The sequence below is a fragment of the Poecilia formosa genome, unplaced genomic scaffold (assembly GCF_000485575.1).
Source record: "Poecilia formosa unplaced genomic scaffold, Poecilia_formosa-5.1.2 Scaffold142, whole genome shotgun sequence".
Lineage (NCBI taxonomy): Eukaryota > Metazoa > Chordata > Actinopteri > Cyprinodontiformes > Poeciliidae > Poecilia > Poecilia formosa.
Genome location: NW_006800081.1, coordinates 231,199 through 246,653, shown reverse-complemented (window position 1 = coordinate 246,653; position 15,455 = coordinate 231,199). Strand labels below are relative to the sequence as shown.

Below are 15,455 nucleotides of genomic sequence, written 5' to 3'. Positions count from 1 at the left end.
CTGTCAATTGAACATTTTTCCCTCATCCTTTCCTTCATAGGACTGATTTTCATTCCTCACAATGTTACCTGCTAGCTTAAATCTTCCTTAAGACTCTCTCCAAGGAGAGCCCACACTTGGATATCGTTTTAATGTATGCTTTCGCTTACTTGTCGTTCTATGACCGCTCTGAAACAGGACACATCAATGGCACATTTGTAAAATGTTATGTGTCAAAATATCTAAAATGAGCAATAAATTTAGAAAGTAGATGCATCTTCAACCCTGTGAGGAAGGCAGATCAGGACAGGCTTGCAAAACCAACACAGGCTAATCTGAAAGGTCAGTTGTTTACGTGGTAAAATTTGACCTCTGGTGAAAGTTATTTGTAAAACTGGTGAAGCAACGTTATGCTCACATCATGTTGGTTCACTCTCTGCTTGTGTACCTGGATGGGTGTTTGTTTTTTGTGTTTTTTTTGCATGTGCTGACATATGAGGGGTCACAGGGTCAAAAACTTTTCACAACTGATAGAAAAGACTTGAAAGCTCATGCTGAATTTAGTATCGAGAGATATAATGAGTTAGAGGATTTAAAATAAACATTACAAATGCATCTACTGACCTCTGCTGGTGAGATGTGAATATTCCAAATATGAATATTTCTGCAATAATTAACAGAGCAAATAATCACCTCACTGACTTGAACACAACAGAAAATCAACACTAATGTTTTTTTTTTTGTTGTTTTAATGTGATGTGTTTGTACATTTAGACTGAAACAACACGTGGCTGTACAAAGTGACATAATAAAAATGAATGTGAAATAAACATCAATGAATGCGAAAAGTGGACAATCTGTAGAGGTTTTCTGTTAATGGACAACTGTCATCATTTTACATGAATTTTGTCTCGTTTATTTTATTTACATTGTTAGTATCCACAGAATATCAACTAAGACGTGTGACTACAACAAAATAGAAACGCTAAGAGAAGTTTATTTTGAGAACGTGTGAAATAACATTTTGCATGTCAGTTGCGGCCAATAGGGCTGCATCATTAATACGTAGTTTATGTAACCTTCATGTGCAATAATACAAGGCCTTACTTATATTCTAATGCTGTTTTCAAGATGCTTTTTGATACAATGAGCATAATGGCTAACAGCATATTAAAAAAGACATAAAACTAGCAAAATGAAAACAGAACAAAGTTAGCAGTTTATTTTAAAAAAAAAAGTTAAATGTTCTTGCCAGTGCAGATATTACTCTATAATTAATACATGTATGTAATCTTCATGTTACTGTGCAGCTGATGAATTTAAATAGCCTTCATGTACAACAGATTGGTCTCATATCTCTTTAAGTTATTAGTGATTTCTTCGTCAAATATCGTGACATTTACCAATCCAGGTCAGTCATCAGATTTCACTTCTCCGCCACCGTCTCTAGTTCAGAAACTTTGCGCACGTCCTGGTAAGAAGCAAACGATACGTCGGTTCAATAGAACAAAATTATAATCACTTCTTTAAAGCAAAAGATGACAAAATTCAGCCTGTTTTGCTGTTTCTTCAATAGAGATGGAAAGTTAAATCAGCTCAATTTCTAACACAAACAATTATCATTACCTTCTATTAAACTTGATTTAACAAAATGCACCATCAGAGTGAATATGTTGTATGATTTCTACTTTATTTTCCCTTACTTTTACCTAAATGGAAATTTGTTGTTGGTTTGTCACAGAATTCAAGCAAAGTATTTTCTCCAACATTTTTGTCATTTTTGCTAATGGTTAAGTGATTCTCGGCTTTAAAAGTACAACTGTGATACTGTAAAGTCCTTTTTTGTGCAATGAAGCAATTTTTGACATTAGCAGATTCACACAAATACCACTGTTTATAGGTCAAAGGGTCTCCAACTCTGTCACTATCTGCCTCACCTTATTGAGTAAACTCCAAATCTAAAGGTTTTAATGATATCTTCAGTATAAACACATTTACAATATATTCTATAAGCACTATAAGATTAAAAAGATGAAGCGGGATCAGAGTTGATTACTTTCTTGTCCTTGCTCATTTTGAATGTAGGTCAGTTCAGTAACAATTTGGCAAAGTGACGCAAGTCTGTGCATCAGCCAAGGCCGAGCAAATAAACGCCGGACCAGAACCGTGTGACAACAGAGACAAACGCATCCAGAACAACAGCGTACAAACCTCGAGAAGGGACTTCTGTCCCAGCACCTGCAGGTAAATACTCTCTCCTTCCAGAGGACACACACTGCAGAGCTCCTCGTTCTTTAAGGAGAAGAGCTGAGCTCCGTTCAAAACTCCCAGGGTCTCCACGGTCCTAACGGAGGGATTGTGAAAGAAGAGGTTTAGTTTAGAGAGAGTACGATTTAAAAAAAAAAAAAAAAGATGCTCAAGGAAAAGCAGCGAGTGGTTTAATCTGATTCCAAACATTTTCATACCACCTCAGAGAGATACTAAATAACACAGGAGAGTTTGCACTACAGTCAATCATTCACCCACTGATGGTGGTGAGTCTTCCAGCAATGCGTGGAAGAACTATAGGAAACACACCACCTCCTTCCCATGATGGTCACCAGCTTAGTCACACGCACGCTGCTGAGGGATTGCATCCCATTTTTCAAACAGCAGCATTTGTAGCGATGCGGATGTGTTGGTGACTCTGACCCCAGCTGATCCTCAAAGTGATCAAATAAACCGACTTTCTGAACGGATAAGGCTGATTGCCAACAAAAAGAACATTGTTACCACATAGCAACAACGTCATATGTCTAGTGACATCAACACTCACCCCTGACTGAAGCCCTTCGCAGAGAGCCAGGACTTCACCGCAGAGCTTGGGGAGTGGTAGTTCAGGGGGATCGGGATGCCAGCTGTGGAGGAAACCTCCATCTCTTCAAGCAAGTTCTTTTTCTTAGCCAGCCGCTGCTGAAGCTCATTGTTCATAGCCATGACTGTTAGAAGAGGGGGGGGAAAAGCAATGCTATTCAGACTTGGAATAGAGAGAGATTTTCTGAAATACAATGTCCTGACTGCTTTTTCTCCCATTTTATGTCTTGTATAAAAACCTCAGGAAAGTAAACAACTTTAAATTTGATCAGGAAGAAAAAAAATCTGGTCCTACATCAATACAAGCGTTACAAATTTAGCATAATTTGGCTGTAAGGTGAATGAATGAGGATCTGCTGACTGAAAGCAAATAATCCGAAGTTTGATGCATTTCTAAGGTTCTCTCTGGTCTTTATTTGATTTTTGTTTGTATGTTATTTTACAATCCTGTCATTTATTGCAGATGGTGTCTTAAAACCCTCAAAAATACAAACAAAAATTGTGGTTATAAGGTTAAAAGATGTGAAGTTTAGGTGATGTAGATATGAATAATGAAATTCCCATTAATTAAATTCAGATATGCTGAAGTATATCTGAATTTAATCATAGTTGTTTGAGTGCCAAGGAGACGCCCGACAGATTTACAAATCATAAGTGGAGTGTTACTGATTTCACTATAATGCTTTAGATTTATTCCAAGTGCAAGCAATGAATGAGGAGAAGGAAAAGAAAGGGAGAAAGGAAGGAAGAGAGGTGAGGTAAAAACTTACTAGTGAAAGAAGGAGATAAGGATAAAGAAGAAAAATGAAGAAAAGAAAACACAATAGAAGTCTGAAATAAAATTTTGTGCAAACTCTCCAAGTTTCTTAAAGATTTACATTCCAAACATGAATATGTCATTTATGTTTTCTACACTGATTTCAGTTTTCATATTTAAATGCCTGCGTTTGAAGGTTCTATGTACCATTAGCATAAATATTGAAACGTTTCTAATAACGTGTAAACATCTAATTATTTTAGGACATAACTGCATGTTTAACACAAAGGAACAGAGAGGAAGCAAACAAGATCTGTTGTTTTTTTGTTGTTGTTTTTTTTTGTCACTACTTCAATAGTACTGCATTGCATGGAGTGGCGTGTTACCTCGGCTGCCATCTTCTCTTGTCATGTTCGATGGCAGAACCATGCTCTGATGTCGCTCTGCTCGGTTGGTCGCGGTCGGCCTGAGCCCGTTGCTGCTCGATGGGGCGTACGAGAAACACCGAGGGGTGAGAGCTGTTCTCTGTTGAGAACAAAGCGGGACTTATTCCACACCGAGGCCGCAGAGTATTTTCAGAAACACAAACAACGCCGTGTCCCCGTACCTTTGACTCTGTTCGAAGCACCGGATGGATTCTCTCAGTGTTGTTCAGCGCAGACAGAGGCTCCAGGATGTTACACGGAACAAGTCCGATCTCGTCATAGCTATTCCGGCACTTCCAAAAGCGGTCCGATGATAATTCAAGGACCTAAAGGAAGATAAGTTAAATCAGTTTCTGCCTTTACAGGTCAGTCCATGAATACTGAGATCACTTGTGGGGGTGCGCTGTACCTCTAGCGCTTCCCCATGTAGTACGGAGAGTTCATCGTTGTTTCTGGCCACAAAGTCGTAATTGCAGTGATACATTCTCTTTCCATTTGGTGGGATCCCATTTTTATTTCTGAAATTACATTCAGAAATTTCGCAGCTCATAAAATAACAACGTTGTCCAAGTGAAGTCTGATTTCTGTGCTTTCGTTTGCTTTAATTTGCCCGTCCTTCACACCAATCTGAATCCAAATCTCCTAAATTCAGGTCAATAAAGTTCACCTGAGCTTTTAAAACTGCTCATGCTGCAGCTTTAAAAGCATTATGTGTTTCTTTCACTGTTGAACAAAAGCCCTAACATCTTTAGCCAAAAAGAGGACCAGGAGTAAAAGAAAAAAAAAAAGGCTGACTTTTCCACAACTCATGATGGTTGAAATAATTTTCCGGGATGCCATGAAAAGCAGTTTGTAAAAATAACTACTAAACAATCATCCCTTTATGCTGCTAAAAGTTTGATGAAAGCCCTAATGGTGTCTCCTTCACCACTGTGGTAAGGCTGGAGCTGATGCTTATGGTGCAGAAACCTCCCACGTGTACTACTAAGAGAAATAACAGACTGTGAGGATTCAGATATTTGAGGCAGAAACATTAAGGTGGCTGGGGAAAAAAAAGCGGCAAACAAAAATGAGGATTCCAAAATTTGTTACTATCGGTGACATTTGAAGGAGCAGGAGGTGCTGGATGCCATGGGGGAGAACTCAATGAAGTTTCATAACATTCTGACTGAATGTCCTTAACAATTATATTAAATCTTATGCAATAAATTAAAAATATGCTTTTCAATGAGACCTCATTGTTCACAATAAATCTGCCTTTTAAAAATAGCTAAATTTAAGTGGGTGCTGAGCATACTTTTCATTAATTCCTCATTTCTGCATTAACATTTTCTTTATTGATCTAATGGAATGTTCTACTCCTAAATGTCACATTTTCATTAGCTGCAAACTGAAAAAAAAATCATCATAATTAACAGAAATAAACACCACACACCAAATATATTTTCCCAGTGGCTAAACCCTTACGCTTTTTCGGTCCCTTCCCCGTAGTTCTTGGACGCAGGCTGGACATGTTCCTGTTGACTTTGCTTCCGCACGCTTTCATTAAAAGCGTCCTCTTTGTGCTGCAACTGGACGGGATCTTCCAGCAGCCGACCAGCTGAGTCGTTAGCCTGAGGCTGCCACCCATCCAGGAAGACAGGCGAATATGGAGGAGCAGAAACGGTCTGCTGCGAACTGAGGATGGGAGAGAGAGCGGGTCTTGTTAGAACAGAGGCGCTGTGAGCTGAAGCAGAGGTTGGTGCAGAGAGAGGGACACAGACGCGTCTGAGGTCCAGTTGGGTCCCAGTGATTTCCACAGCTCCTTTTCCTCTCCAGTCAGGTGCTCTCGGAGCAGAGAAACGGCTCCTCTGGTCATGCATGGACTCTTCACGGATGCAGCTAATGTCTCAGTGGTCTTCACCATCTGTAAAACAGACAGTGGGTGCCACTCAAGTTAGATTTAAAAAAAAAAAAAAGGGAAACCCCAAATCAAACTAAGTGTCATAAAGTCGCTCCTACCAAGTTCAGAGGTAAAAAGATGTGGTGGAGCAGATCTGGTGCATCTGGTTGTGAGATGGACGACTTCAAGCGATCCTAGATCAAATGGGAAATAGTTTTACGCATAGTAACATAACATGCTTTCTAATAACTTCCAAGAATTTTGCATGGATGCTTACCAGTAAACAGAAGGAGTACTTGATTTTCTGAAAGATGTCCACAAATTCCTGCTCAGACGGAGGACTCGCTTTCTTGGTCAGCAAGTCTCCTGCAAGACAAGAGAGAGCAATCACAGCCAAAGCTGCAGAGCAGAGCGTGCACTTAACCACGGACACAGAGCCGTCACTGTTTGAAAACTATTGCAAACATGGGTAGGTGTTTAAATATTGTGACTCATCTGACAGGAGTGTAATTGCCTGTGTAAGAAAACACAACAGACATGCTTTATTTCCGAGTGACGTACTCACTACGAAGTCCTACACAGAAAGAAAATGTGAATTTAAAACAATATTTAAAGACTCACACCCTCAAATTAAATGAGGCTTCTTAATTATGTCATTTTAACCTTCACAGCGAAAAAAATAATAACATTTTATGTTGAATTAGTTCAGTTTGCTAAAAGTCCACAGGAAAAAAAATGCATGGAGGTTGCCTTTCACAGTGTTTTACATTTTAAACAATACTGTCAATTTTACAGACAAATTATTTTTGTTTACAGTTCATCTTTATAAAAAGTTTATTTTTAATCGCTGTGAACATGTGTGTGGTTAAAACATTTCCGAAGACACATAACCCTTTTTTTCCCTCACATAAATATATATATCTTAAAAAAAAAGTCCAATAAATCCACCTACTGCTAAAGAACGACACGTTATGTTGACATCAAACCTCCATAACAACAATGTCAGGATCTACCTGTTCTGATTTAGGCAATTTCTCCTTTTATTTTTTACGTCTTAGCCTCACAAATTGAATTAATAGCGCCATCTTTGCAATGAAATTAGATTTAGTAAACAATGGATAATGATTTGGTGTGACTGTAGGTGTGTACAGAGTTGCATAAGATGAGAACAAAACCAAAGTAACATTAGCTGAGTGATTAATCAAGTAGGAAGAGCAACATTACAGGTTGACCATCCCAAGTCAATAAGCTCCTCTCTAGGATTGGTTTGTCCTGCCCTGAAGACAAAAGGCGGGGTGTTTCAGCAAATACAAGAATCTTCTGAATAACCTAGGAGTTTTTTTCAGCAATCTGCCCACTGGCTTGTTTTAGTGAATGCTAAAAAGTTTGCTCTTTGCCTCTTTCTGCTCTAAATACTTAGAACTAATAAACCGAGTCTCAGATCAGTTTTTTTTTTAGATGCCCAGCTTTGTGGCCAACAGTTTAATTTGCATGTAAAAGCTTGTACCTTGTTTGTCATTTTTGGTGCTTTTCTTGGCGCTCCTTTTGGTCCTTTGGTTGAGAATGCTCCGGGCCTCCGCGGTTTGTTGGAGGCGAGCCATGAACCTCTCGATGTCATCAAAGCAGTGATTCAAGATTTCCTTTGAAATATTAAACCGATGTTGTTGCTAAGTAGCCAATCGCTACACAAGATGTGTAAAATAACACCTTAAATGTCAAAAATATTTTCAGATAGGTGCCTCCATTCTCAGGATCTTTGAAGATAATATTACGTAATTACCAATAAGCAAAAAACATTTAGCATATCATGAAATGTACCTTTAATTCTGCATTTCTTTTCACTGTCGGTCAATGTTAATGATACATATTCTTATTTTCTTCTTGCTTTATCAGATTTAATCTGCAGATACGATAACAAGGGAAATGACGGACTTTACCAAGTATCCAAATGTTTCAGACTTACAACTTCTCTTTCTGCAGTCATCAGCTTTTTGTGGCTTGACTTCCCGCTTGTGCCGTTCTCTGTGCCGAAACAAAACAGCCACATTTACGCAAAAAAAAAAAAAAAAGAAAAAACTGAAACACTTTACAGATGCACTCGGCTCAGACGTTCAACTCGACCCATGTAGCCAAAAGATATGGTGCAAATTGTCAGCGTGGCCATAAATACCTCTCTCAGCGTCCGTGATGATGGGCAGCCCATTGGGACGATGTTGCTGAAGTGGAGTCAGCACTTTGACCCCTGAAGGCTTCCTTGGAATCACTTGAGGAGGTGACGTCGACATTTCTGCGATGCAGACGCGAGCAAAGTAAAGTAAGTTTCCAGTACAAGTTAGCAAAACTGAATGGCAACATTAGCTGGTTCCTCATGTAAAGCTTTACAATAAGCCTAAATGAAAATATCCTTTAATAGTATGAGCCTGAAAATGTTTAAGGATTTGAATTTCGTGATAATAGATTTGGTTGTAGATTCAGTCAAGAGAGAGAGAGAGAGAGAGAGAAAGGTAAATAAGGTTTCACGTTGGATAATATTTGTTCTTTACAGAAATCCAGTGGTGCCAATAATTTTGCCAACATTCAGTCAGATTAATGATTTTGTGTTAAAGATTTTTTTTTTTTAGTTTGGGAATGTTTACACATCTTATACTTTGCAACCCTGTGTATTTAAGTAAAAAATTATTCTACTAGTTCACCGGTTTGCACATTTTAGAGGATTTGTGAGCCGCCTTGTCTTACCATCTGTTTTCAGAAAAAGGACTTTCAGGACCGTCAGTTCCCTCAAAAGCCTTTTTTGTGGAAGAATTTTTTTATTACAAATCTCTAAGTTAGTGTGAGTAGAGCAGGATTTAGGTTAAGATAACCCTTTCAAAAAAGTCAAGCCATCAGGTGGTAATGCTGTATCTGTTTCCATAAAAGGGGGTTAACACAAGATCAGATGTTGTGATATATAGATAAATCCTCCACATTATGAACATTTGGGTGCTTTAAAGCACTTAAAAAAGTGTACCATTAAGTCAGGTTTAGCATAATTTGTGGAAACCTTTAATGTCAATTTTGACTCGTTTTCACAAAGGTGATTTTGTCTGAAATATTTTTAAAAATGGTATAAATAACTTGAATATTGTCTAGCTGACCTCCTTACCTTAGGTTACTGCCTAACAAAGAAGTTTTGTGTGGAAAGTTTTCTCCTGGGTGACATTGTCAGAAAAATTACAGATAAGTAAATTCAGGAAAAACCACCATGACCAGTAGGCATGCAGGTGACACAACCATGAGAATCTGAAGAGAAACTGTTACTCATTGAATAAAAAAAGACAAGTGTGGTTTCAGGGTATCACTTTGGCTTTCGTCATCTTTCTTTCCCCCTATGCTGTTATTTTTCATGAAATAAAGAAATTATTCTTATGTCACAAGCTGGCGTTTTGTTTCCCAAGAAGATCTGTAATCTGTTACTGGCAAAAAACAGCTGCTGGTCGACAGGTGCACCTCCGTATTCATTTCTCATTCCCTTCAACATTTTCTCCCCTCATCTAAAAAAAAAAGAACAAAATTTAGGTCAAATCAAGATTCATCACTGTACCTTTTGGCGAGATGTGAGCTTGCAAGTCCAAGTAGCAGTCACCACTCCTCCAGCTGAGCTGTATGAGCGCAGAGTTTTGGTTGTTTACAAGAGGACGTCCTACCTTCCTGAGATGTGTCAGAACAAGTAAAACAAGCTTTTCTTCTGCTGTCTCTCTCTGTTGAGAGGCAGGACACATAGCGTCCTGCCTCTCTCTCTCTCTCTTTCTCAGGGTAATTGGAAGTTTCTTCCTCCTTTTGACAGGTATTTGTGTCACCTGCCTGTGGCTTGTGCCACAAGGTCAGCCAAAAGTGCAACAAATACCATTCCAGGACTGTTTTCAGTCTGCTTAAAAACCCTGCCAACATGCAGTTTCACTTGAAACTATTGCAGCAAAAGCCAGAATAAAACAGTCATTAAAGAAATCTACAAAAGAATGAGGGGATTGAAAAATACCCCGCCTCTCGCCCAGAATGTCAGCTGGAGAGAGGCACCAGCACCCCACCTGACCCCACTAGGGACGAGGATGTTAGAAAATGGTTGGATGAATGGGATTGGAAAAATATAGACTTAAGTCTTTGTTATGTAGGGTTTTTTGGGGCATGCACTCTTTAGAAAAACATGCTTGATCAAACAAATAATCCAAATAATTTAAGTGTGAAATCCACTCATTATGGGGCTGCACAGTGGTACAGTTGGTAGAGCTGTTGCCTTGCAGAAAGAAGGTCTTGGGTTCAATTCCTGGCCCAGGTCTTTCTTCATGGAGTTTGCATGTTCTCCCTGTGCATGTGTGGGTTCTCTCCAGGTACTCCGGCTTCCTCCCACAGTCCAAAAACATGACTGTCAGGTTAATTGGTCTCTCCAAATTCTCCCCATGTGTGTGTGTGTGTGCATGGTTGTTTGTCTCTCTCTGTGTTGCCCTGCGACAGGCTGGTGACCTGTCCAGGAACGTTAGTTGGAGATAGGCACCAGCAACCCTCCTGACCCCACTAAGGGACAAGAGTGTAAGAAAATGGATGGACGGATCCACTCATTACAGGTAATTTGCAGAAAAGAGTTTAATGATTTCAATAGTTGCTGTAGGTATCAGTGGAAACACAGATCTTGAAAACTTACAATTAGATTGATTGATTCTACACAGAGTTCCAGGATAAAACTGAATGTTTTTGATAAGATAACAGAAATGTAGTCAATAGAGTCCAAACAGAGATTAGGCATTGAGTTTTACTGAACAGGATAGTGTAACGTTGAGGTGAACTGGTTTCGTTTATGTATGTGAGGAGTGACACCAACTGGCCATTGAGTGGACATAGCAGAGTGACTCTTCCAAATGCCTGCATGGTTAAATATACAGACAGAAAACAGAATCAGATGCACTCTGGACATGATTAATAGAATGTTTTCATTGAAAATAACAGAAAATTATGTTGTTGTTTTTTTTTTGTTTGTTTGTTTTGTTTTAAACGTATTCTTAAATTGAAAAATGCCAAACAGTTCTTGCAGTTTGTAATTTCACAATATGGGAAATAATGTTAACCACAGAATGAGAAGAAGAAGAGCTTTCAACTTTTACACTTAATTTAAACTTCTGCCAAGTTATGTTCTGCTGCCGGAGGAAGTGAACAGCATCAGGTTGTTTATACAAGGCTAAAGGAGGTATGAGAAAAGAACACAAAACTACACAAGCCTGGAGACATGACAACATGGAGCAGCATGTTGTCAGTCTAGCTATGAAAATTAATGCTACAATTCCTGATAATACCCACCCAGGTTATTTAAAACCACAATGTGGATGTTGGGTCTAAAAGATTGCTTTGATTGAGAAATTTTCTGCCGTTGTTGCTTTATGCCATTGAGAAACATTTTCCATGAGCCTGAAGCATGCTGACCTTGACCAACTTACGTCCCCGGAGAGAAGTGCATACTTGGCACTCTGAGGTGGCTCAGGAGGAAGGAAATTTTGGGAATGCAATGCATCAGGTTTTCACACAGCAACATTAATATGTAAGCAAACAACACAAACTTCCTGCAGTGAAAGACGACAACGGCTATGTCAAGCTATTGTTGGAACAAACAAATGAGGAAATCGACACAGATCGGACTGTGCTATCCGTTATGAAAGTCATGTTAAAACTGAAATCTGACTTGTTGCAGAACAATAACCAAAAGGAGATCCCAGTTTGAGGCTTTTCAATTGTCACAGTTGATAAAAGGTTCTTCATTTTCATCTGTGAGGCTCATTACTGATGATTCCCCCTAAATCTTCTCCTTTTCGATTTAAAGTTGTATTTTGATGGAAACAATGTCTCAATTAACTGGTTAAATCGTGTTTTAGATTGTTCTTGAAAAACTAATTAGTCACGGCTGATTAGTGGGTGCACACACAGCTGCACAATGGACCCATTGATTTATTTACAGCAGACAGCCGCTCCCCTCTCCGTACCCCCGCTAAATCTTTTAGGGGAATGCAGTACCCGACCGTACCCGCCTGCTTTCACCCCTGTGTGTTACCCTGAAAAAGCCTGAAGCCAAATACAGAGAAGACTCGGGGGAAGCCTTGTGAGAAGAAGAGCAGAGAAATCAACACCAGCAGCAGGCGTCCTGGAAACGCGACTCCTCTGGGGGACCGTGCTCTCTCTCACATGGTATGTCCACAACACACCGTTGTTTTGCCTTCACTTTTTAATCAGGCTTGTTACTTTTAGACATTTAAAAATAAAAACGTGAAGAAGATTAAATGCACATATTTTATTATTTATGGTAATATGTGCAGCAGCTGAAGGTATTTTCAACGAGCAATAGTGTAAAATGTAGGTGGGGGATGTTGTGTGCATTCATGATTGACAGCTGTGTTATGCAATGTTCAGGGAAAGAGGACACAGTATGCTTAGTTTGCTTTTAGCCCAAATACTCAAATAGGCACAAGGGGGGAAAAAATCAAATACACCTTTGTCCCTTAATGGGGTCGGGAGGGTTGCTGGTGCCTATCTCCAGCTAATGTTCTGGGCAAGAGACAGGGGGTACACCCTGGACAGGTCGCCAGGCAACACAGAGACAGACAACCATGAACACACACAAACCTAGGGAGAATTTACAGAAACCAGTTAACCTAACAGTCATGTTTTGGGACTGTGGGAGGAAGCCGGAGAACCCGGAGAGAACCCATGCCTGGACAGGGAGAACATGCAAACTCTATGCAGAAAGACCTGGACCAGGAATCGAACCCAAGACCTTCTTGCTGTAAAGCAACAGCTCTACCAACTGCACCACTGTGCAGCCCGACAGTAGTGACATAAACCCCAAAAGAAAAAACAAGCTGTAATTGTAGTAAAATGTGGTTCTACGAAGCGTTGACTCAATAGAGCTGCATTCAAAGACACACTGTGCTTTTAAGATTTTGATTGGTTAAAAAAATGAAAGACATGTACCATTTTACAAGTACGCTCCATGGGATGCTCTATATTTCCAAATATTTGCAAGAATACATTGAAGTTTGTGGTCACAACATGACAAAACATGAAAAAGTTAAAAAGTTAGGAAGTGTTCTTCCAGGTGCTGCATATCAAGGGGGTTTATAGAAGACCTGGATATTTCCATGCTGCAGCTATTACTACCATGAAAAGACAAAAACAACTGAATATCTTAAGCTGACATAAACCTTGAGGATTGGCGCAACCCCCAGCCCCAAGTTTGTCCTTTAATCAAAATCAGCCAGATGTTTTTGATTTAAAGAATATTTATGCGTATAGGTTCCCCTGAGACACTTTGTTCTTTGTAAAGTACATGTTTATTTACAGTGTAAATTTAGGGAAGTGTGGGTCGTCGGGACAGAGATCTAACATCCATAAAGCTGCTTTTCTTGTCATTGTCATATTGATGCTTAAGAGAAGCGTCCCAAAACAACTCAGTGTCTGCTGATAGGAAGGTTTTGACAGCTTGAGTTCTGTAGGTTGGATTAGGCTCAGGGTTGTGGTCACCTGTTTTCTACCTACACCCACAGAAAGCTCCCACTTGACCAGAAACAGAAATATACCAGCACTATTTGTGAAAGCTTGTGTGACTCTGTGGGTGAGGGATGGGTGGGTGTGCAGGGGGAAACAGACCCATGGGAAAAGTGTAATTTAGGGTTAGCCAAGAATAGAAAAGAGAAAAAAATATGTTCTAGTTGTTTTGCTTTACATTCATGGTCTAGGATTGCAGGTTTAGAGGTTTGTTGAGTTCAAACTGGACGTTTAGTTTTGAAACTGAGCCAGGTATATCATCATCATTTACATTAACTTAGATCAACACTTTATTATATTTTTCAATTACCAGTCAGTCTGAATTATTTTTGCTATCATGATCACAAATTAGTGTTTTTGAATATCTGTATGATAACTTAAGAATGATAAAAACATGAGTACTGATTCAAATTAGGGCTGCACCGATTGCAGTTTTCTGACCGATCACCGATTACAATCTTAACCTGTCAATTCCACTTAAACTTAACCTGATTTTAATTAAGCTCCATATGACAAAGAGATTTTGATATTGTGAGGTTGCTGTTATAACTTGTTCATCAATGTTTTTATCTGCAACATATCTTTGCAGTCTAAGCAAATGAAGATGAAAGAGGAAGCCAGAGAAATCAGGTGGTGGGAAACCTAAAGACTTTCCTGTCTCAGAAGAAGCTCTGGCTCCACCAGATCACCAACCAGCTCTGAGGATGAACCTCCACATCGTTTTCATGGTGTAAGTATTTATTTATTTTTAATGAGGAGCTAGCTACATTTTCAACAGCAAACACTGCTCTGCTACCAACACCAAGTGCTTAATTAACATGATTTGATTTAAAAAAAACAAATAACTGGACAGAATTTATTCTCCTTGTTAATCTAACATTTCTTTTTCATACATTTTATTTGTTGTTGGCTTTCAGGGCCCTGTGATGGACTGGTGACCTGTCCAGGGTGAACCCTGCCTCTCATCTGGGCTGCTGGAGATGGGCACCACCAGCCCCCCTCACCACCCGGCAAGGATCAGTGTGTTCAGATCATGGATGGAAAGATTTTAAGGTAGTTTGTCTCCTTAAGTCCACACTTAAAACAGCTTCATAGTTAATGCCAACATCAACTGATTCTATGACATTGTTGACTATTTTTTTTCTACTTCTAACATAAACAGGTAAAGAAGACACCCAGAAATGTTTTTCCACCCCAGGCATCAGTTCTGATGATGTCACATACATGGCGAGTCCACAACGTCTTAAAATTGTAAGTCTTATTTTTTTATTTGCCATTTTTCTGTACTCTTTAAAATACAAATGCTTTCTCTGTTTAATTCCTCTATTGCTCTTTTTTGTAGGTTTCTGTAAGGTGCAGTGAACGGGAATGTTCTGTCGTTTGTCCTCACTGTTCTTAGGAAGGAGAAATGCCAGTTTGTCTGCAGTAATACTGGAATACTGTGACATTGTATTAAAACAATACTCTGTCCTTGGTGAAACATTTTTCACATTTCCTCTAAAATTTACCTATCGTTTTATTGTGCTGATTTTCATAAGCATGTTGTCTGTAAACTTTGAATGTATTAACAATTTATACAATTCTCTTACAGTATAATGGCTCTTGAAAAAATGTGGTTAAGACTTTATTTGACTGGGTTTGCACAAGACTGATATGATACTGTTATAAACATGACATAACTCCTGTTAGGAACAAACCAACAGTGTCATGAAGTGTCACTCAGTAAATAATAAAAATTTTAATGAGACGTTGCTTTAAAAGTTGGATGACAGGTGTTATGTTTATGACAGTGTCATATCAGTCTTATGCACACCCCATCAAATAAAGTGTTACCAAAATGGTAATATATTGAAAGCACAATGTAATTAGTTTCACCTGTAAAGTGTGTTGTAATGGATCCTTCTGTGTTCTGGTAGCCTGATGTGTTGGCAGTACTGATGTGTGTATGAAGCATGTAATGTACAAAGTGGCAAAGCAGAATAATAAGACATTAAGTAAC

General features: G+C 39.0%; 2 protein-coding genes across 2 annotated transcripts in view; one reads left to right on the top strand and one right to left on the bottom strand.

Moving 5' to 3' along the window:
• Positions 1-449: 449 nt before the first annotated feature.
• On the bottom strand, positions 450-9,620 carry eps8l1a (EPS8 signaling adaptor L1a). The gene is made up of 14 exons (XM_007562859.2): positions 9,477-9,620; positions 8,067-8,183; positions 7,860-7,918; positions 7,404-7,536; positions 6,174-6,262; positions 6,016-6,090; positions 5,778-5,920; positions 5,482-5,691; positions 4,424-4,532; positions 4,197-4,340; positions 3,976-4,114; positions 2,795-2,957; positions 2,191-2,323; positions 450-1,450 (listed from the first exon to the last, which is right to left on the bottom strand). The coding sequence occupies exons 2-14, from the start codon at positions 8,179-8,181 to the stop codon at positions 1,406-1,408; spliced, it is 1,557 nt and encodes a 518-aa protein (XP_007562921.1). The 5' UTR covers positions 8,182-8,183; positions 9,477-9,620; the 3' UTR covers positions 450-1,405.
• A 2,340-nt stretch (positions 9,621-11,960) lies between these two features.
• The window catches only part of slc6a16a (solute carrier family 6 member 16a), a 20,563-nt gene continuing 17,068 nt past the window's right edge, over positions 11,961-15,455 (top strand). The window contains exon 1 of the mRNA XM_007562857.2: positions 11,961-12,100. Coding sequence (XP_007562919.1) covers positions 12,098-12,100 — 3 coding nt within the window. The 5' untranslated portion in view covers positions 11,961-12,097. The remainder of the gene's footprint in view (positions 12,101-15,455) is intronic.

Coding starts and splice junctions, on each gene's coding strand:
- eps8l1a (XM_007562859.2), bottom strand. CDS start 8,181: ATGTCGACGTCACCTCCTCAAGTGATTCCAAGGAAGCCTTCAGGGGTC. Junction 7,919..8,066: donor CATCACGGACGCTGAGAGAG/GTATTTATGGCC, acceptor GTTTCGGCACAG/AGAACGGCACAAGCGGGAAG. Junction 5,921..6,015: donor TCTTTTTACCTCTGAACTTG/GTAGGAGCGACT, acceptor TCTGTTTTACAG/ATGGTGAAGACCACTGAGAC.